Source organism: Athene noctua, chromosome 1 (assembly GCF_965140245.1).
Source record: "Athene noctua chromosome 1, bAthNoc1.hap1.1, whole genome shotgun sequence".
Classification (NCBI taxonomy): Eukaryota; Metazoa; Chordata; class Aves; order Strigiformes; family Strigidae; genus Athene; species Athene noctua.
This window is the reverse complement of record NC_134037.1, coordinates 113,077,601-113,101,265: the sequence shown is the minus strand read 5'-3', so window position 1 is coordinate 113,101,265 and position 23,665 is coordinate 113,077,601. Positions and strand designations below refer to the sequence as shown.

Here is a 23,665-nt window from a genome sequence, read left to right as displayed (position 1 = left end):
TAAAGATGTAACCTCAAAAGAAAGCTACCTAAGCAATACATTCAGAACACATTTTAATGGATATCTTTTTTCATATTACTCAACCAATAACATTTATGTCTCCTCAGATATTTTCTTCTATAGCTCTACATTTAGATGTTCTCATTAATTTCCTTCTAAACTTCCATTTGACTCAGTTCCATAAAAGGTCATTACAATATTCCCTACTGTTCCCTTAATATGTACTACAGGGCAATACACCACAAAGATAACTTTTTGTGAGGAATTATTATAATTGGTTCTGATAAAGTTTTAGCCCAGAGATAGTTCGTCACTAAAGAATCCTATGTTGATTTTTCTTGTCATTCTAAACAATTTGCCATCTGTAGAAGAGCTGACAGTAGAAAAGATGCTTTACCGCTTTTTCATTGGCAACATGCTACTGTGCTGATGCATCATGGTAGATGAAATACATCACAGCATAACAATACAAAAAATAATCTCCACATAGCCTATATTGAAGGTAATGGAGGTTTAGAAAAAAAGGTAAAATGATTAAAGATGAGCATCAGAATATATATCCAAGTAATGTCTTTCAGGAAAGAACAAAGGTAATAATGAAGACTTCAAGAAATGTCAAAGAGGACAGAAAGGAAGAAGAATTGGATGAGCCTTTTTACAGACATGGGAGGAGCTTCACATTTGTTGGCCCTGGTCCTCATTCAGCCACCCTGATATCTGATGGAGGGGCAACATAGCAGAATGTAAGCAATCCAGGAGGCTCCTGGACTGCTTTGATGGTAACTTTTCCTCCAAATGGTAGCAGAGCCAATAAGGAGAGGTAGTCTGCTGGACATCATATACCAGCAAGGAAGGACTCATTGAGGATGTGAAGATCAAGGCAGTCTTGGCTGCAGTGACCATGGTGGAGTTCAGTATCCTGAGAACACAGAGGAGGATGAGAAGCAAGCTTACAACATTTGTATTCAGGAGAGTTGATGTCGACCGCTTCAAAGATCTGCTCAGAAAAGTTCCATGAGATAAGGGTCTGGAGAGAAGAGGGTCCAAGAAAGCCAGTTAATATTTATGTATCAGCTCCTTGTAGCACCAGAGAGTTCCATCTCAACAAATACAAATTCAGGCAGAAATGCCAGGAGGCCTGTGTGGAGGAACAAATTGCTGCTAGCTAAATGCAAACACAAAAAAGAAACATACAATGGGTTGAAACAAGAACAGGTAGCCTGAGAGGAATACAGAAACACTGTCCGAGCATCCAGGAATGAAGTTAGGAAAGCCAAAGCCCAAATGGAATTTAATCTGTCCAGGGATGTCAAAGATAACAAGAAGGATGACTATAGGTACATTACTGAAAAGAAAGACCAGGGGAAATATGGATCCACTGTCAACAAGACAGGGGACCTGGTGACACAGGACATGGAAAAGGCTGAGGTACTGAATGCCTTCTATGCCTCAGCCTTTACTAGCAAGACCGACCTTCAGGAATCCTGGATCCCAAAAAGGAAAGGCTGGAGCAAGGAGATCAGGTCAGGGAATAATTAAGCAAACTGGGCATACATAAGTCCATGGGGCCTGATAGGATGCACCCACAAATGTTGAGGGAGCTGTCAGATGTCATTGTGAGGCCATTCTCTATAATCTTTGATAAATAATGGCAGCTGGGAGAAGTACCCAAAGACTGCAAGAATTCAAATGTCACCCCCATCTTCAAGAAAGGCAAAAAGGAGGACCAGTGAACTACAGGCCAATCAGAGTCACCATGATCCCTGGGAACATGATGGAGCAGCTAATCCTGGAAACCATTTCCAGGCATCTTAAGGACAAGAAAATTATCAAGATTAGTCAGCATGGCTTCACCAAAGGTAAGTCATGCTTGACCAACTTCATAAACTTCTATGATGAATTGTCTGGCCTGGTAAATGAGAGCAGAGCTCTGAATGTGGTCTACCTAGACTTTGGTAAGGCCTTTGACACTGTCTCCCATAAGATCTCAGAGAAGCTGCTGATGTATGGTCTGGATTAGCAGACATTGCAGTAGCTTGAAAACTGTCTGAATGGCCAGGCCCAAAGGGTGATAATCAGTGGCACAAAGTCTACTTGAAGGCCAGTGACTAGCTGTGTACCCCAGGGATCAATACTGGGTCTGATCCTGTTTAACATCTTCATTAATGATCTGGATGATTGGGTAGAATGTACCCTCAGTAAGGAGGAGAACCCTCAAACTGGGAGGAGTGGCTGATACTCCAGAAGGTCATGTTGCCATCTAGAGCGACTTTGGTAGGCTGGAAAAATGATCTGACAGAAACCTTATGATATTCAACAAGAAGTGCAAAGTCCTGAATCTGAGGAGGAACAACCTCATGCACTCATATATGCTGGGGGACACCCAACTGGAAAGCAGCTTTGCAGAAAAGGACCTAAGGGTCCTGGGGGACAACAGATTGACCATAAGCCAACAATATGCCCTTGGGGCAAAGGAGTCTAATGGTATCCTGGGCTGCATTAGGCAAAGCATTGCTAGCAGGTGAAGGGAGGTGATCCTTCCCCTCAACTCAGCACTGGTGAGGCTACACCTGGAGTCTGTGTCCAGTTCTGGGCTCCTCAACGCAAGAGAAACATGGACATACTGGAGAGAGTCCAACAAAGGGCCACATAGATGATGAAGGAACTGGAGCATCTCTTCTATGAGAGTCCCAGCTGGGGACTGTTTAGCTTGGAAAAGAGAAGGCTCAGGGCGGGTCATGTTAATGTATAACTGAATGGAGAGTGCATAGAGGACAGAGACAGGTTCTTTTCAGTGGTGTCCACTCACAGGACCAGAGGCAATGGGCACAAACTGAAACACAGGAGGTGCTGTCTGAACATCAGGAAACACTTTTTCACTCTAAGGGAGACTGAGCACTGGCACAGCTTGCCCAGAGAAGTCATGGAGTCTTCAACACTGGAGATGATACTCAAAAGCCATCTGAACATGGTCCTGGGCAAATCAGCTCTAGGTCGTCCTGCTTGAGCAGTGGGGTAGGACCAGATGACCTCCAGATGTCTTTTCTACCACAGTCGTTCTGTGATTCTGTGAATCTGTGAATGTGATATTGATTAAACTGTTAGGAAGATAAGAACTAGCTCTAACTTGGTTTGTGTTCATTTTCTAGATGCCCTCAAAATGTGACTGTCTTGAAACACCAGAAATTTTAACTGTGCAGTTCTGATATGGGAACAGTTGTATATGAAAAGTTAATGTAGCTAGCCATAATATACACACAATCAGGGTTTTGCAAAAGCATGTCAGGTATAGTATGTCCTTATCACCTATTCTAAACTAAAGCCTTCAAGGTTTTTACATCACTCAGTAGCCTTATAAATGTTACAATATGTATTCTTATGCCAAGAAAATAACTGTTTAACCAATTCATATCAAAGTGATTAATGAAAAGCAAGAATCGTTCTAAAGCATCTGTTTCCTGATTGCAATGTGTGCAAGTATTCTTTACACATGGGAACTCAATCCAGGCTTTCACATGGCTACAAAAACTGATATTGTTGCTCAGTTCCTGTAAAATCTATGGAGGAAATAAAAAATACATAAATTCTTGTTTTAGGTAAGGATAACCAGATTTTAAGTGAGGAAATGTTAATTTTTTAATTGTAAAATTTCTTGTAATTAGTTTCATTGTCATTATCTATAACTACTAATTAATCAGAATAACATTCAGCGTTAGCATTAAATGATTGTAGATGAGTAAAGGAGAAAATTAAGTTCAGTTCTTAAAAAAAAATAAAGATATCTATTTTGTTCACTTGCTGTCACAGATAGCTGTGATTAAATTTTAATTTGATGTCAAATTAAACACTTGCAGCATGCTGACTTCCAGAGTACAGCTCTACTCACTTCAGAGGAATTTCCTGTTTAAAAGAGCAGAAAGTTTATTCTGTACCGTTCTAAAAGCTTCCAAGGGCAGGTTCAGCTCAGTTCACATCCACAAAATTAATCTCATTAGTAGCCAAGAAAATTTTATGGTGACTAGCTAAAGATCTATACAACAAAGTGATTCTGAGTATTGCTACTCTATTTTTAATTGCGTACAGTGCATCTTCTACATTTTTAGCTGCTAACTCTCAAGAACACTTCATATCAAATTACATTCAGCCACCTGTGTTGAAATCATGGCATCACTGATAACACAAAAACATTCCTCACTTTTGTATAAAGGCAGAGTGTGAATCAAATTGAGCAACCTGATCTAGTGGAAGGTGTCTCTCCCATGGCAGAGGGGCTGGAACTAGATGATTTTTAAGGTCCCTTCCAACCCAAACCATTCTATGACTCTATGGAAAATACAGCTAGTTTTGCATGCAGTCCTGTAAATTTTTGTGTTGCACTAGTCTGGGAAGGCTCAAATATCCAGCTACAGAGTCTGGGCCAGAGTGAGTATCTCAGAAGGTGCAGTCATATGTCATCACCCTTTAGTAAGTATTATAAAGGAGAAGTATTATATTTACACAGCAGAGATTGTGAAGGTGTAGATAGCTGCCAGTTCACCATACAATACAAAACCAGAAGAAAAGTTTTAGGAAGCATTGTCTAAAAACAATATCCTTTTCATGGACAAAAAAAGTGACCTCTCCTCCTTCAAATCTCCTGTTCATGTTATCCGGTGGATCATCAACTCTGTAAAACTCCTATCCAATTGGAAAATTACTTCTGCCATTCAACCACTGCACAGCATTTTTATTCACTCTCAGCTCAGCTAATCCTATTGTATTAATTGTATTGTCTAACAGACCCAGTTTTGCTGAAAGGATGATTGGACAGGGATTTGATTTCTTCTGATAGTAACTGAGCCCTGATTTTGCAGCCTCTTATATAGACATAATTGACTGCACAAAGCACAGCACAACAAGGAATCAGATTTCTTGGGCTAGTTTCTACTCTCATGTACACCAAAACAAGCATGAATATTTGGGAAAAATCTTTATTCCTCATTTCACAACTGTTTCTTAAAGAAGTTGTTGAAATGTTATTTTATAAATTTTATTAATTTCAAAACAGATAGTCTTAACATAGAAATACCTGTGTCACCCTGCATCACTTTTATAGAACATAATCTGTTCTTGCCATTACTCTCTGCCAACCAAAATAGTTCATTCTGTATGACAAGTTTTGATAGGAGTATCCTGAAAATATATTTTCATGACGTGTACCAAACAGGGCTATACTGGAGAAAATCCAAAGGAGTAATAATAGTGCTAGGAAGAAAAGAGGAGTTAAGAGCAGATGTGCAGGCCATGTAAAACGGACCATATACAGTCAGTTTTTAATTCTACTTAGTCTATTCATTCTCCATGACAGGAAATAAGACCTCTAGTGATTACAAGGAAGATGTCTAAACGCACAAATCAAAGTGTGCAAATCCCAGATATTTTCAATGGAAATTGAATGTTTCCAATCCAGAGAAATAGTCCCAGAGGCTAAATAGAAAAAGAGCAGCAGTTATAAAAGAATATCTGGTTACTGAGTAAAATACATAGATTTACGTTATGTTTCGTTTTCTGCTTATAGATGGAAATCAAAACACTGGAATGGACTGTGATTCTTTGACTCACCTTCACTTATGCAAATGACTTATTTCTCCTTCCATTATCTCTGTTATTAATATTCTAAATTCAATTATTATAAAACCTTTGATTCCTGGCTGTGGTTACTGCAGCCATGACACAGATTCAAGAACGCTTGTTGCAGTGACTGATGCAAATTTCTTTAAAGCACTGACATATTGCAAGCAGGTCTGAAGTTTAGTACATCTGAGACTAGACAGGCCCATTTTGGAGAAAAATAATTAAATCTAAAGAAGTGGCAAAATAAGGCCAAAGTCAAATTTCTTGGGATTGTAATATAATTAAAACCCAGTCATTTTTATATCTACATCATGATCTCTCCCCTGAGTCAGTCCAGTCAGTTATTTAGAAGTATGGTGAAAATTACTAAAAGAAGAGGACAAGTAACTTTCCAAAAATGTCAGTTCTAGGGAGTTGCTGAGAAAAATGAAATATAAGTATCACAGATGTACTTATCTGTTAACTACTGTGGATCCAAAGTAGCACAAGTCTATTCAGATGTGCAATATCTAAAAATGTGTAACAGTAAAATAAGCACAGATTAATAACATTAAACTAAAGCAATGGTGAATGATTTCATGTTTGATACACTTGTGATAATAAACAGTAGAAAAGTGATAAAGGAACCAAGCAGCACAAAAAATTGTTGCCTCAGAGTATTGATTTAATTATGTCTTGATTTTGATTCTATTTGTCATCTGTAGACAACTGGAGATGGTATTAGAAAGTATTACAGGTTGTAGAAGTAAATTGGTGTTGTGGATATTTTCCCATTGGGAACAATAGTAATGATTTATCTGAACGAATTTTTTTCACCCATTTGAATTCTTCATGGGAAACTGTTCTCAGTGAGCTCTTTGTGCAAATGATGCAGAGATTGGTTGTGAGAAAACAATTTATTTGAATGTTTTTGTGTTTAACAGAGTGTCAAAGTATTTGCTGCGGTTTATGCTTGGTTTCTGTTCTCATTTGAAAATTCATAGATTCATAGAAGTTATGGCCAGAATGTACTGCTATGAAAGTATTAACCTGACCTGCGAAACAGCAAGAGGCAGAATTCGTTCCAGTGATTCTTATACTGCAGCCCAAAAGCAATGATTGAGATACAGTTTCTGTCAGACAAAGGCTCTGTCTTCAGACATCAGAGAAGAACTCCCCAGTATTCCCAATGCTTGTTTTATCTTCATTGAAAATTTTAATCTTATTTTCAGTTGGAACTTTGACTCCTGATCCGAGCATTTATATGGTTGAAAGGACCTCCAGGTATCAAGAATCTTTCTCTCAACATTGATAGTTACAGGCTGGGTTCAAGACACATCTTAATCTTGCCTTTGATGTATTCAATAGGTTGAGCATCTTAAGGTTTTCATTGTAAAACATGGTTGCTGAGTTTTCTTAGGTTTTTAATGCCATGAATGACTGTGCGAAAAGTTTTTTTCTGAAACCTCTTTCATTTTTTACTTCCTTTTGAATATATGAACACTGGAACTAAACACAGTAATGGTTTTAGTTATGCCACAAAAAGTAATGCCATTTTCTATTTCTGTTTGTTGTTTCTTTGCCTGTGCATTCAAGACTTGCACTGACCCCCCTTAGTTGCTGCTTCACACTAGGATCTCATCTACAGTAGCTTAACTAAAATGAGCTTGTCATTATTTAATTCTCAATGCACTTGGGATACATAGCACTGTCAAGCAAAGGTGGCCTCACCTAGAGTAAATTCATGAGTGTTAGTAGAATTTACAGAAGTGTATCGAATTTGGGCTGATGGCTTTGTTTTGTACCAGTTGGCAGGCATTGGAACGGGCTGCCCAGGGAGGTGGTGGAGTCCCCATCCCTGGAGGTGTTTAAGAGTAGGGTCAACATAGTGCTGAGGGATCTGGTGTAGTTAGGAACTGTCAGTGTTAGGTTAATGGTTGGACTGCATGATCTTCAAGGTCTTTTCCAACCTAGACAATTCTGTGATTCTATGATTCTGTGATTCATCTGGCAAAAATCCTCATCCTCAACTTTGGTCAAGACAGGTCATCTGTGCTCCTGACCATATTGTACCTTTCTCCTGAGTCACATACAGGGCATTACAGAAAATAAGGGATCTTCATGGAGGTGTACATAGAAAATGGAGCCAGAACACACACAGACTCCTGTTATTCTGAAATTTCTCCCTTTCACCAAAAAAATCAATAGAGTCCCTGTTATATTTCTACCCACTGCACTGGAAAGTCCTTTGAATGGGTCCACGCAAAGCTGTGTGGAGTCTGTGAGAGGCTGTACATTGACTTCAGATCGAATAGGACCATGTGGAAATGTAGGAACTCCTGGGATCTCTTCCCTAGGTTCTGGTGGATTTGCAGATTTTGAAGATGAATCCAAGTTATGTTCCATGAAGCCCAGCTGTAGGTAATGCTGCTTTCCTATTTACTCCATATTCAAGCAGAAGGCTACAACAGAATCAGGGTTCTGTACTAGGTATCTTTATAATACATTTCTAACTATTCATAATTACAGTCAATAATTACAGTCAATATTTACAGTGGTTTTCAAGAGTACATTTCAAAAAATGCAACAAATCATAATGGAATTTGTCAGATACACAGCACTTGGGAAGACCAGTGCTCATAGCCACAGATTTTCAATGTATTGCTTTAGTTCATCATTACTGAGACTATGACTGTTCATGCTTTACAACATACTTCATAACATATTTCATGTTTTCATATCTTTTCCAAATACTTTCTTTTGAACCACGTGTTAAATACAATATCTCTGACAGTTTGAGAAACTGATGGGACAGACTAAGTTACACTATCCAAGAGATACTGGGTGCAGTCCCATAGAAAAAGCTGCCTCTTGAAATTACATATTCCAGTACAGTATTTTTAAGTGGATAAATTTATAGAGAAATATACCTATGCATTATTCTTTGAGAAACCAAACATAAAATATCATATCTTAAATTTCTAGCCATCGTTTTTATTGCAAGACACCTGCATAAGCTTTATTTCAGGCTATTTCCCACTACTCATACTACTGAATATCTTACAAAATTTCATAAATTATGTCGGTGGTATATTTTACCCTTCATTGTAGCTAAATGTGATTTTGCACTATAATTTTGATGAGGAAAAAAATAAATATAAAAATGCCACTTCTAATATGCTATTTCTTATTTTGTTATTTCTAGAATGCTATTCCTGTAAGTTCAAAATACTAATGTACTGTTTCATCTGTTTATCATGAAAATACTGATCTTACACAATTGTCAGGACAAATACTGTGCTCTCTGTGTGGGTAAGATGTAAATATTCTATCAGAAGAAAAAATGTAATAGCACAAAACTTGTTTTTTAAAAAAAAAAAAAATCAAGGTTTCCACGAAGCACCACCAAATATTAAAATGATTCTTGAATTAATAAAAATATCCTGTAAAAACATGATTCCCATTTTTATATCACTGAATCATAGTAATATACTAAAATAATTAGAATTGATTGGGCATTTGCTGCAAAAAATACGGAGCAGATTCTGCTCTCAGCTCAGTAGGGACAGCCTGAGACAATTCATCTGAAGATAATAAGACATATTCACAGCCTGTGTGAGTCGTATAGTTCTACTGATTTCAACCATGTCACACCAGATATAAATCAACTGAATATTTAACTGTCTCAAAATGTGCAGTCAACAGATTACACCAGTAGCACTGAGGGCAGAATTTGGCTAAAGGAATTAGGTTGTAAACACAGAAGTTAGCAGTGCAATTCAATATTGTTGTTGTTGGGGGTGGGGAAAGGTCTAGGAAATAAGCATTTGCAGTGGATGAAGACCTGTGTAGTTCTTCAAGTGAGTAGCTCAGTGCAATGTGAAAAGAGAGGACTTTTCACATCTACTAGGAGTTGCAGTGCTGAAGAGGTTACCTCTGGACAGCCGTCCGGTTGCTAGTGGAGGCTGAAAGGCTGTTCAGCTCCCCTGCTCTTGCACTGGCAGTCCCTTTTACACCCTTGTCTTTTACCTGGGCTGTGCATTGGGTAAAATTATTGGTACAACTAGCCGGTGCAGGAAAGGCTACAGGCCGTTTTGTGCCAATGCCTACAGCAGCTAGGAGATGGTACTTTGGGTCGTGAAAGCCTCTGGTTCCACTGATACCAACAGAGCTACTCAGTAGACAAAGAGGTTCTCTAGCGTGGATGGATGTAAATGTGAGTAAATTCAGACTATGGGCTGCTAAATCATCAGCAGTGACAGAAATGTGTAATACAGCTCTATTATCCTCCAGGTACATAAATTTTACACCAGTGCAACTGTAATGGCATAAATACAGTTACTCCTGATTTAAATGAGGGAAATTTTGTTCCCTCCAAACCACAAAATTAACACATTGATAGTATACATAGCTTTCAAAGAGTTTTCTTTTTTTTTTTTTTTTTTTTTTTTAAACAGTGGCTAGAGTAAGCAAATGAACAAAAAGCAAAGTGGGAATTTGGGTCTTCTGGCATCTTAGTTTGTGCTTAGAAGAACAAGCCATACCAAGAAAAGGGAATTAGGGAAGTCTAGGAAAGTGTTAGTGATATGGAAATATATCATCCGTCACAAAAAAAGACCGTAAATAAATAATAGCGCTCGATGCTAATCTAATGTAAAAACCTTGTAAAGTACCATAAAGAAGCTGAACTATTTTTTTTCTTGGATTGCAAAACTGTTTAAGATGGTTTAACTTACCATGACTAAAACATGTGGATAAATGAATTTTCATTGCTGTTTACTAGTGTATAGGGGTTCGTCTATATACACTATTTTATTCACAGAGCAGGAATTCAACACTTTCAATTGTATTTAATTCAAAATGTTTTGACAGTTTAATTTACTATCACTTAAAAGTTTAATCAGTCAGACATTTAGGGGAAGTTGCTCAACTTGTGTAAATCTTTCTGGTGACAGTCATCAAAAAAGACATACCAATCACTGCTAAGAATAGGACCCATGATATAAAACAAAATATGCTAAACCCTGTAACAGACAAGTTTAACCATCTGACGCTGCCTGTGATGTCATTTTCAGAACTATCACTTCGACATAGGCAACAGAACCAACCTTTTGGCAAGTTCATGTGTTGGTTTTAAGTAATCATGTTAAGCTAAATATGGCCATCAAAAAGGATGTCATTACAGTACTGGTATTGCTATAGACCAACACTGCACTAACCAGGACTAGATGAAGGAGACTGAAATTATATGGCAGTTGAAATTATTTATTTATTTTTCATTAAGTTTGAGCATTTTTTTACTTAAAGAAAGGTAATTACTGTATGCAGTTAAGGGAAGAAAACTCTTCCAGAAAAGTTTAGCTATAAGTAGCTATTTTTAATAGCCCAAATATCACTGTAATTTACACTGTATATAGAACATAATGTCTGTACCTTGTGAAATTGGGTGCTTTTATTTTTCTCAGTGAACTTTATTCAATTTGTTGATCTTCAGGTATTTAGTCACAACAAGCATGCTGCTTTTCGTATTTTTTTTTTCTTTTCAACCTCTTACTTTCCTAAATGTGTGAAACAGTACATACCCTTTGCACTTTCATAACAAACTAAAATTTCAGTCAGTGAGATTTTAGAAGTCTAATTTTAGAGTGTGTGCATGGCAAAGGTGTTTTGTAATGTCTTAAGCCAAATAACTTTATCTGGTCTGACCTGTGATTATTACAGCTGAAAACGGAGAGTTTTAAACCCTTAGTATTCATCATTTATAGTAGTTATTATTTTTAAAGTGGTAAACTTCCAATTATTTATTGGAATACTGTCTAGTTATGATGAGATTTTTTAGTGTTTTGTGGCATTAACTTATGAAGGCTTTTTATTGCGAAAAGGGACACATTCTGGCAGGAAATTGCTAAGCTTAGGAAGTATCAATGAGCCCAGTTCTGTGTAACTTGTTTTATTGACTCCTGGTTTACAATATATACAAATTAGTTTAGATAGCATTTCTTACTCATCACATGAAAAGGTACTTTCCTATAGGAAGACTCCATGAGAAATTACCTGCAAGTACAGGACTGGGCTTCAGCTTGCAATTGTTTCTGAGTGCTTGCTCACCAGGAAGTGCTGGAGATGGCACAAACTGCAGGAAGAGATTTCCCAAGCAGATTGCTGTGTTGTCACCCTTCCCCATTTCTTTGTTGGTTTCGCACAGTCCATCTCCTTGACTTCTGTGTTGTTTTTCCTTTGTCATTTTACCTTTCCCATTTTCTCTCTCCCCAGAGATATCTTTGTACACTCTCCTATACTCTCCTCAGTCGAAATCATAATGGGCAACAGAGACATACTCCCTCAAAATCACCTATCTAGTGGAGGAGCTGAGGACTATAGAGACTAGCATGAGTACTAGGACACTGAGCCTGTTTCTTTACTTTAAATTCTGTCCACTTCCTTAACTGAGGCTCAGTTCCTAGCCCCCTCTTGCTTTGTAGGCTTTAGGGGAACCTTCTTTCCTGTACCCCATATTGATGTTGAGTTGGGGATAAAAGGCCAAATTATTGCTTGTTGATAGGAGTTTTTACTTAGGCAAAATGCCCTTTGATCTAATCTGGGGGAAGAACCCATGCCTGAGATTTCTGTGGCCTTTGCTAGCTTTACCAGGCAGATAACTGATTTGTGTTTTTTAAGATGTGCAAGTTTGTGATGCTGCCAAGTGCTGTGGGACATGACCCTACAATTCTGAGTTATTCCGCCCAGTTTAAATGACAGTTTTTCCACACTGGATTTGGAGATCTGACCCAATGCTCAGAGTGAGTGCCTCAGTAATGAGTGCAGGATCAGCAACACTGCCTGTGGTAACATCTTCACAGCATATTCTAAAATTTAAATTATCTTGCTCAATCTGTTTAAAATCATCTACTGCATACAGGTCATTAAGGAAAATTCAGAATGGGAAAGTAGAAGCAAATGAACTTAGAAACCTTATCACAAATGACTGATGGCTTTAAAATATATAGTTATAAAAGTCTTAGAAGATCCTGTGATTAATGACTAATAATACTTGAACTTACAAAGAGCTGCAGTAAATCCTGTACAATTTTTTGCATTTTGGAAACAGTATTGTTTTATTTCATATCACGTAAATTTTGTTAAACAGAGGAAACACTGCTTCCTGGTGCTTTTGTTTTTCCCTCTGGATTGTAGCAATGGAGCACTTGCATGTTGTGTTTGATGCCTTGCATGATGAAGACATGCAATGGCAAGTTCCAGTCTGCATGCTGCTTAATGAATGTTTTCCTTTTCTCTCCTTCCCTGTTATGTGCTTACAGAAGACAACTATGTGGAAGGTGGGTGCTTTCTACCTTATTTTCCTAAGCTCTTGTTTTTCCTTCTGTTTAGTGGTTTTTTTCCCTTCTGCTTAATGTTATAAAAGTGCGCATTTCATTCAGTACGGTAAGTTGCATTTATTTACACATAAAGGTATACAAGTTTATTAAATAAGTGTGATTTCTTTTTCCATACAGAACCCAAGCAAAGCTCCATTTTAATTTTGGCCTTATTGGTGTAACTCCAGAATGTCCCCGCTGAAACAATGGGATTTATACTTGTATGACTGATATCACCCTTCAAAATCGTTGAGGAGATTTGCAGAAGGACTGATTTATTCTCATGTTCTGTATGAAAAAAAATTCAAGAAACTATTTGTTTCGTTAGTGTGGAGCATAAATCCTCGTCAAAAAAATGTAATGCATGTCAAATACCTATCTTTTAATTGCTTAGGAAAATGAAAAGTGCTTTTTTCTTTAATACTACAAATCTTGCTTACTGTAATATCCTTACAGCACAAAATTTTAGGAAAAAAGTTTTTATGTCTAACTTTTCAACATAATGCACTCTGCCTTGTGGACATTGTGAAAGAAGCAGCATGTGAGTTTAACAATAATGTTGATATATAATTAAGTCCCCTTAAAGAAAGTATGGCACAGGGCAGTGGAAACTAAAGCACAATGCCATCTAGCCTGAATATTGGTAAGTAAGTCTATTAGATGGTAAAATATGTTGCGTGCATATATATATCGTAGTTTTAAAGGTACAGAATATGCTTCACAGATCAGTTATTGCTGGTAATCAATAATGTCTTTTCTCTTATAAGCCAAAAGGTGCTGGTACTTATTTATGTCCAAGTGCTTTTAAAAGTCTCTCCGGGCCGAATCTTTGCATAATGAATGATGAGTATCTATATGATTATCTATTAGTTTATCTGTCTAAACTGAGCAATACCTTTTATTTCATTTTTTTCCAGTACTTTTAAAACTATTTTTAAATCAAGGACTTTGTAAGCTAACTCATATGGAAAGTGGCTGTCCTGGCACGACCCTGACCCAGGGTCCTGTAGTGAACCCCTGTGGGGCCTGAGATCATTCAGGATTCAAGTCACCGTGGGCCACTGCCTGCTTGTTCAGTGGCCATTTTCTAAAAAAGCCTGGAAGTATTGGTACTGCATTTCTCTATGCTACTGTATTCAAGGGCAAAGAGAGGTGCTCAGATTTAACACATACACGATGCTGTGCAATATTATTAAAATGTATGTTACCAGTAGAAGAAAGAAAATGTAAACAATTCTGATGCCTTAATTGTGTGCACTGTCATGCACATACATATCAATACAATTTCCTTTTCATTATGAAATAAAAATGTATTCAGCAGCACTGGGATAGGAATTCTAACTGAAAAACATAAAAGCCTATAAATAAGCATCTAATCTTATATTTGATCTGTGCATAAAATTCTTACTGGTGTCAACATGAGTCTCAAATGTGAATTAGGAACTAGATAAGGAGGTTCAGTTTCATTTCACGTATTCATTTATGCACAGTAGTACAAGATAAAGCCTGGATAACAGTTAATCCAGACTTTAACTGAACCTAATTCTTAAAACTGCAACCTTAATTTTATCCCAATACAGGTCTGGATACTTGTGCATACTTTAAGGTTACAAAGGATATACATGCAAAGAATGGAAGCATAGAAATGGTGTATGCAAAGCACAATTTGGAAACCAAGATATGATATTTCATCCTTGATTTCTTTGATATCTGAGCATCTCTGCTACATAAGAAAACAGAAGGATTTAGTATTCACGGAGTTATTTTTTTATATATTGCTGGTATGAAGAGGCTACATTTTATTCATTTTACTGAAACTGTGGTAGAGCTGAACATGTTCATCTCAGGTTTACCATGTTTAAATTTTGTTTTGGCCTGTGCTCTGCATGAAACTCACATACCAAATTATGAAAATATCCTATCTTCATATCCACCCACTGTCCCATCCTGTGCCCCTTAATTTCCTCCTCTCAGAGCCAAGTTCAGTGTAAAGATGGAGTGGATCACACATGAGGCATTCCTACTAAATCATGAATTCCTAATTCACAAAGAAAAGGCTTTCATCATTCCGCTTATGAAGTAGTGGTGCACAAATGAATACTTTCAGTGTATGCTGTGCCTATACATGACTAGTTAAGGCCAGAACTTTCCATGACTAGCCATTGCAGTATTCTCTATTATAAGCAGACTGTCATTTCGAAAATCTAGCAGCAATTGCTATCATGGTTGATTTATCTGTATCATTTTAAACCATCTGTGGATTGCACAGGTACAGTAAGAGTAATTCTTCACTCTTCCATAGCCTGCATCCATAGATTGCAAAAATATAAAATAAGGTAAGTATCATTATGTGTTTTTAGTAAGTAAGTATAAGTAACCTTACTGCTTCACAAATAAAGTAACATGCAGAGTCAAACAAAATACAGTGTCTTGAGGACTGGTACTGAATTTTTTAATTGATAGATGTTTGGTTTGAGCAGTGTTATTTTTTTTACATTCACTTGACTTCCTTTTTTAGTTGAACAGCACTCTAAGTGACTCTTAAAATTCAAGTGGTTTCTATGATGTTTTCAAGAGGCACTTCTGCCATTTACATTTTTTTTTCAAATTATATAAGAATCATGTATTTGCAACTGACCAATCTCACATATCATTTTAGCAAAAAATAGTAGCCATCAAGCAGTGGTAATCTCCTGAAGTTAGGCCTTTTGTTTAGATCCTTATAGCTGTAAAGATCATATTTAAATGCAAGCTACTAAACCTTCTTTGCATTCACCTAGGAGACATGACAGCGATTTGCTCTATACCTTCTAAAAGTTGAAATAGTCACATAAAGTAGCTGCTGAAAAGTCACAATTATATTAAAGAAAAAGGTGTGTAATGTTCAACTAGTTCCACCTTCCCTCTATCAAATACAGTTAAGGTGAAGTCAAAAGTCTGAGATTTCTTACTATATTTGCAACCACAAAAAGTTAAAAGACAAAAGTCAAGTTAAGTAATCACACGAAAAGACTACTGCATCCAAAAAGCCATGCAGCAAGGGATCCAAGCAAGGATGTACAACACTAAAAGACTGAAGCCTTGACTGTGGGTCTTTATACTTCACGTATTCAGCATGCCTCTCTTGCAGCAACATTTGCAGAGAAAGAACACATCTGAAAACATTTCTGCTCTCTTTCACAAGCTGTGAACTGCAGCACAGCTGTGTGATGTTACCCAAGCAATGCTTATGTAGGTATCCCTTCAGGATCACACTCAGCTTTCATTTATGTTGCTGTAAACCCCAGGTAATCCCACCAGATGCAGGGCGCTGCATTTGGGAGCTTAATCTGTTGCACAAGAGACTGGGCACATCAGGCCTTTCAGTTTAACTACAACTCTAAAAAGTGTGACAGTAAAAAGCACTAATTCAGCACAACCATTATTAGTCTGTTTGGAACTTGATATTTGGAACTGATACGAAACCTTTAAGACTGATTACAGTTGGGAGTATCTTCTTTGAACTCCCCCCAAATACTATGAGTCATTTGTGCACCTAATTTTCTTTGTGAATTACAAATCACAGGAACTCTCTAGGAAGCCTGCTTTCCAATAAAGAGCAGGATATTTTATTGCACACCTTCTTTGTGTGAATTAATTTTAATTAATTGCAAATACGAAAACAATGTATCACTTTTTGTAGTTGTTGGAGAAGAGGAGCACGTTTAACACATGCATGATTAATATCTTCTAAAATGGATCCTAAACCAGATAAGCTCAACAAGAATAAGCCTGGTTTTTAAACCAGAATAAAATGTGAAAAGTCTTCATATTTCTAGAAAAATGTTCTCCCTACATCACATTATACTCAATGAGAATATAAGTATCATTTTATTATCATGAATTTTAAAAGCTGAATATTTTTGGTTAAAGAGTAAAGAAGTTTGGCTCTGGTTGAGTGATTATCATTATGGACATCTGTTTTGAAATGTCACTAGACCTACACTGGTATGATTGGATTTAATCTCATAATACAAATATAAAGCAAAATCTATTTCTCACAGATTTATGAAGTAGCTTCAGAAGCTGTCACTTAAATTTTCTTTATTGCTATATATTTTATTGCATATGTAATAATTTGCCTTCTCTGGAACAAATTCATTCTACTGTCACATTTCACACAAATAAGGAGACATCCCTTGCATTATCATTTCAATGTGATGAAGAAATTTTATTTAAATACCTGAAATGCTCATTTTTATGAGGGGAAAAAGATCAGACCCAGCCCATTTTTCAGGTTTACACTTCTCCAGGTTTTTAACATCATTTCACATGTAGAGGACAGGAAGTCCTCCCAGCAAAGTGTTCAAAACAATATAATCAAAATATAATAAAGACAGATGGAATATTAAAGGAATTGGTTGGATTTGAAAGCATTTTATTATTTTCTGTCATTGCAACTACCGCACAGAAGAAATACACAATAAAACAGCACCCAGTGTTTGAACTGCAGCTCTGTTACTCGTAGCCCAAAGCATTCCAACCAGTGGTTGAAAAATGCTCTTTGATTTCCCTCTGTGATACAGACATCTCATAGGAAACAGATGCCTGTCACAAAACATTTTTGTCACTGTGACAACACCACCTTCCCGTGCTCCCTTGTTCATTGCTGACTGTGCTCTTGTTTCCCTTCAAGGTCTGGCGCACCTGATGATGGGCGACCAAGGTATGGGCTCTGTTCCTTTTCCACTCTGCTTTCATTGTTTCTTCTTGTTCTGTAGCTGCTTTGAATCCATCACTGCAAACGATGGGCAAATGCTTGAAAGCTGTCTTTGGCTGCAAATAAACACATGGTTTTAGTCACATCTTTTCTTATTTCATTATTATTATTTTTGTTTGCTCCAAAAGCTTTTGTCCTTCCTGCCTCCTCAACTCCCCCTCTTGCAATACAATAGCTGAAAAGAGGTGAGAGAAATAAGAAGGTGATTAAGAAAATTTCATGTATTTATCAGAAAATACAATTACGGGTGATTCTATAAAAGATAAACGAAGCACAAGAGCACTCTTCAGATAGCTCCTGAAAGAAGATACTCATCTTGTCACATTGTACACATTGAAGAGTCCATTTACATTAATGCATGGCTGATTGGAAATGTGCAGAAAGCACCTGCTCCTGGCTTCTGGAATGCTGAGAGTACAATTTTGCAACCTGATGAAATCAGTGATTTTTTTTCTCCTAACCCATTGTCCACGTTACTTTCGTGTCACTCTTTCTTATCTAAGCATGGGTTATTTCTGTGTTTCCCTGCATGTACATGATTGGAAAAAAAAAAATAAACTAAATCCCTAATATAACAGATTGCATCTCCATTTGTCTCCAGACACTTACCTTATACTTTGTCTCTTCATGTTCAGATACTATTGCATTTACATATACTCATGACTCTTATTGTTGTTTCTCTCCTCTTCTTTATTCTCTTTTTGTCTGGAAATGCTTTCTTCATGGAACCATTTCACCAAATCCATAGGTAAAAGTAAAGGTATTACATGATATTCTTTATTTTTGAATGCCATCAGTATACTTTAATGTATGTATAAGTAATGCAAATAAATGTAAATCTTTTTGCACTAATAACATGAGGTAGGTATATTTTTAAAGTAAATATGTCACGGATATCAAGGTAAGGAGAAGTATCCTAAAGTACAGGCTGACCTTTTTTAAAGTTTGTCTCCTGGTTTTGTGAGAGATGTAAAGCTTTGGCAGCGATAAAAGAGGCTACAGTTATAGAAAGCATTCAGGATGAAATAACAGCCACGTTTTGAGGTATGCATTTTTCTGTTCTCAAAGAATTGTAGTCTAAACCACCAGGCACAGAAAAAAGCACGATGTTGTTCAACAGAGACTCTCTGGAGATAATCTGTCCAGGGCCAGTCCACAGCTTGATGTAAGTTTTAAATCTGAATAGCACTGACTTCAGCAAGTCTCTGCTATCAGCTGATCCCATTTGCCCTGAGATTTTCCTTGAATATTAATCACTTTGATTATATCTGAGACAAGAACTGGAGAAAGAAATGAGGAAGAATGAACGCCAAGGAGAAGTATGGGGTTTATTTCAGATTTTTTTTACTCTTTTTTCTTTATGTAAAGAGCACCAGCCATGTTTACTTTCTCCTGGAGGAATCGTGTGCAGTAGGGTCAAGACTTTTCCTGTATAAATAAACATCGGGTTTTGCTACAAGGATACTTGTTCACAGTCGTCATGTAAATATATTTTTATGATAAGAAGCTGGTCATTAAAAGGCATTAAATCTGTGTTACATATGATGAATAATACAGTTCTATTCATCTTAAGCATTTGTCAGGATGTGCCTACTCTTGGTATTAATCAGAAATCCAGTCTACATGGTCATACTTTGCCAACTAGTTAAATTAGAAAAAACCTTGCAGGTTCCTTGTTGTTCCTTAGTGGCTGATTTAGTGATATCACACCTAGAAAGTTCATGTGGTGTGAAGACTGTAATTACAGACCTGTGGTGTCTCATTCTTCTTCATATCAGACTCTCTGGAGAGACTGTGTACCTGGTTATAGGTGGGATAGTATTTAAAGGGTTGTGTATGTTCTGGAGCTGCAAATCTCCTTGCTTCAGAGAAGTTTTAAGCAAGCAGAATGAAAAATTATCTACTGATTTCTTTGTTTTATAGGTTTGTTTTGTTTGTTGGATGGCTGATCCTTCTTGTGTTTTTCTTAAGAGTACCTTGCATGTATGACTTCCTTTTTACTTATTACTATCTTATTCCTTAATGGTAGATGTCTTGGGTGGAGTTACCTCAAAATGACATTTTATAGTAACAGAACCTTGACATTATAGATTATTTTTATTAAGGAATTCTTTTTCTAGATTATTCTATATGTAGAATACATGAGGTAGTATGTACAACACTGAAGGGTTTTTTGTATAAAAGGATGAAAGCATAAATATTATGAATATATATTATGATTAGTTGTTGATCTGGAAATCAGATTTTAGAAAAACAAAAACTTTGCAAGTACTGTGCAATAGATATTTATATTTTTATTTTAAATGTTTTAACAATTACAGTCACCAAAAAATTACCTTGGATATATTAGCTACATTTACTGTTTAAGGATGTGCCATGTGACATAATTTAAACACCAGTCACCAGTCATCTAATCATTCAACTACATTTTTCTTTCACATTTTAATTTTTTATTATGGTAACTCTTTTGATAATCACAATACTTATTCTGTCAATATAATGGTGTATATTTGTTCAAATGGATGGAAAGGGTTTATATGTATACAAACTCCAGCTGCTTGTAACAGAAAATATCCCTCGATATCGAACCATATCCTCAACCAGGGGAAAATTGCCTCATTTTGTTGACTATCCTGAAACTCCACTAATATCATCTATTGAAACATGTGACCTTGAAACAGTTGTGATAATGCACATTCTTAACACATGACAATACAGCAAAGTAGGAGGGTGATGGAAAGGAATGAAGGAACAAAGGAGGAGCTCAGCACTGAATTCATTTGCACCTATTTCCATCTTTCATTATAAGTTCAATTCCTTTAGAGGTGGGTAAGGTCAGTAACAAAAGTGATTGCAAAATTCTAAGTGATTATATAATGAATTAATCTTATTTTGGAAATATAAGCAACAAAAAACTTTTAAGATGCTTCACTATGTAACTTGCCCTGAAGAGTATTAATGGCTGAAGTATCACCATCTTCTTTAATTGTGTAGATATTCTTTGGGATACTGGGAAAGGAAAAATCCTTGATGTGCCTTTAGAATTAGGACAGGATGTTGACAGGCAGGGACCTGGTGATGGCAGAGGAAGCAGGGGTGAGGCAACCTTCTCAAGTGGGCAAGCAATACAAAATCCAGTATGATCTCACTGGATGCACCTGCTATTTGTCATTTAGTTGTAAAGATAATTTGAGATACTCTGGATGGTTTCCCCACAAAGTTTTTGTTGAAGCTTTATCAACATTAACAAAGCTGTCACAGTCCCTTAAAGAAAGGCAGAAGCAAAGCTCAGATGTCATGGTGCTGACGTCTGTCAGTACTCAAGGTCATATAACTTCATCTATGTACAAAACCAGCTGACCTAAAGGAGGATGCAATATAAAGCCAAGACTCTACATAGAAATTTATCCCATAACTTTAGAGCTATACAAAATTTGTTTTGCTTCCTGATCCATTACTCCTTGTAGATGCTAAGCCTAATTCTAGGAAGAGACACAAGCTTTTTTAGTTGTACTGGCATTCATTTATTTTCTGATAAGCATCATATATGTTCAGAAATACTTAGGAATTCTGTTTTTTTCCCTTGGAAATCATCTACCTTTATACAACTTTGGCAGCAGTGTTGTCACAGCTGTGGTGGTGAAAAGACATAGGCAAGGTAAGGTTTGTAAATGGGGTTCATGTTTTTATTAGACCACTTGTATATGCTACTCAGAGCAATTGTTTGAATTTGAATCAGACCTTGAAACCTGCTGCTCATAACAGACATCGAAAAGGATTTTTTTTCCCCAAACAAATTTGTGCCAAAACAAATTTGTACTCAGACAATTTTTGTCTACTTTTTCCAAGTATTGTAGGTGGTCTAATAAAACTACCATTTGCACCTATAGGCCTTACCTCGTCAAAATTTAGTACCTCTCAGATTTCCCATGCAGAATTATTTTGTGACGAATAGTAATATAGCAAAGATTACATGGTGACTAATGTAAAACACTCTTTATTTTTTTAAAAAAAACCTCTCTCTTCCTTTTCATTTTCTGTTGTTGAACAATGAAAGGGATTTATAATTCAGTTACTATAACGTAGTGACATATATTACTTCCTTTTATATTGCAGTTCTCTTAAGCCCATACATATTTTTGCCTATAGTTTATTTCTATGTAAATAACCTACTTTTGACTATATATATTACTCATTCTATACCTAAACACTATGTTCATACTTTTGTTCTATTACTTTAGAGATTATGTGCAGCTTTAAATCGTACGTGAGTCACTCAGGTCCATAAGAAACTATTAAATGATATCTAGCTGAGCAATAACTGTTTCTACTGAAAGATTGATAGTACAACTGCAATTTATTGTATTAGATTACAGGCTTTTTATGTGCTGGTATTTGGTATACTGTGTATAAATGCTGAAGACTCCAGAATGTCAATTTATGTATGTCTCAACTTCCTTACCAAAAGAGGGAAAGTTTTGTATTGCACAAGCTATCGCACAATATCTGTAAAATTAAAGTGATGCCATTAATTTATTATCAGTCACACAATTCAGTTGACAACAGAAAAAATAGGACACTGAAAATAGAAGTAATTTAAATAAATCTTTAAACAATCATGAGTATTAAAATAGTATGTTATAGCTAAGTAATTATGTAGTGCTCGTGTCATGCAACACAATTATCACCTTGTGTCAGTAACCTCCCCTAACACCAAATTATGTGGAATATAGTTGTTAACCTCAATGCGACCACAAGTTCATCTTATTGTGATGACTTTCATTTTTGCTCTGTTTTCAAAGAACTAAAATAGCTTTGGCCTCTTAGACTCTCTGATCCTCCTGGGATTGTTGAAAAGCCTATCCTCATCTGCTTTTGTGTGTGCTGCTTCAACATGGGTTTGAAAGCCATGCATACTCCAGCCTTCCTCAACCTGAGCCACCAGTAGTCCAGAAGCCATGTAAATGCTTTGGTACAGCACTGAGCTCTAGCACAGCTTATTATTTTTTGCTCTGTGCCCTGTTGACATGGATTCAGTTACATGCCTTCTCAACTGCAGCTGGCTTTTGCCTGTCAAGTGCATAACATTGACAGAGGGCTTTCTTGACTCTCTGTACTTGATCACATAGTTATATATCCTAGGTGATAGCAACTTATTTGAAAGACTCAATGCTAGAATTGAACTGATTTAATTTAGGAGTTTTACACAGAATGGGATTGCCAGACTCAGCTAACTGAAATTATTTCTAAGTGACATTACAGCAGAAGAACTGATAACCTACATTTTCTCACTCAATCTCATAGTTCCTTCTACTGATAAAAAAGAACAAATCAATAACTTTTAAAAATTTAGCCTCCATTTAACAGGTCTCAAACATTCTTAGTCCTGTATAATTATCAAAATGATTAGCACAAGAATTTAAAAAATAATCTATCAAAAATTCACCTGATTTTTTAAAATGAGAATTAGCTTTTCAAAAAAAATTAAGAAACTTTAAATATAAAGCTCTTCAAAGTGCTCCAAAGAGCAGGAATTACACAGCATATCAGTTCTATAGTGACTTTTTTTTTTTCTAAAGAGCCTCATAAGTAGAGTTACTAGTGGCTGATGTTCACCAAAAATATTGCAATTTAATTCCTGTATGTATCCCATGCACCTATGCCTACACATATATGTTCCAATAAGTATTTATACTATCTTTACATTTTTATGGTGAATCTGTTCAAATTTTTGTTCGATATCATACTGTACTATACGTTAAATTATTTAATTAGAAGGGTGGTGTCTTTGTGTATTTAAAATTGTGGTGCATTGAAGCAAATAATTTACTTGCACTTCAGTGTGTGATACCTAGCAAGCCTAGAATATGGCATTTGGAGCTGCAAATTTGTCTTTACATTGAAATGTGACCAATTAGTGTTTTCTAAGGAGAAAAAT

The 23,665-nt window shown here is 36.4% G+C and overlaps 1 protein-coding gene across 26 annotated transcripts in view; it reads left to right on the top strand.

Moving 5' to 3' along the window:
• Window positions 1-23,665, top strand: part of NRXN1 (neurexin 1) — a 740,630-nt gene that overhangs the window by 69,551 nt on the left and 647,414 nt on the right. For 10 of the 26 annotated variants that reach the window (XM_074897418.1, XM_074897408.1, XM_074897423.1 and 7 more), the window contains exons 3-4: window positions 12,912-12,929; window positions 17,644-17,673. The exons of 4 other annotated variants lie outside the window; for them this stretch is intronic. In XM_074897418.1, coding sequence (XP_074753519.1) covers window positions 12,912-12,929; window positions 17,644-17,673 — 48 coding nt within the window. Of the gene's footprint in view, window positions 1-12,911; window positions 12,930-17,643; window positions 17,674-18,475; window positions 18,488-23,665 lie in introns of all 26 variants that reach the window. 12 more of the 26 variants (XM_074897424.1, XM_074897416.1, XM_074897412.1 and 9 more) reach the window with 4 other exon arrangements.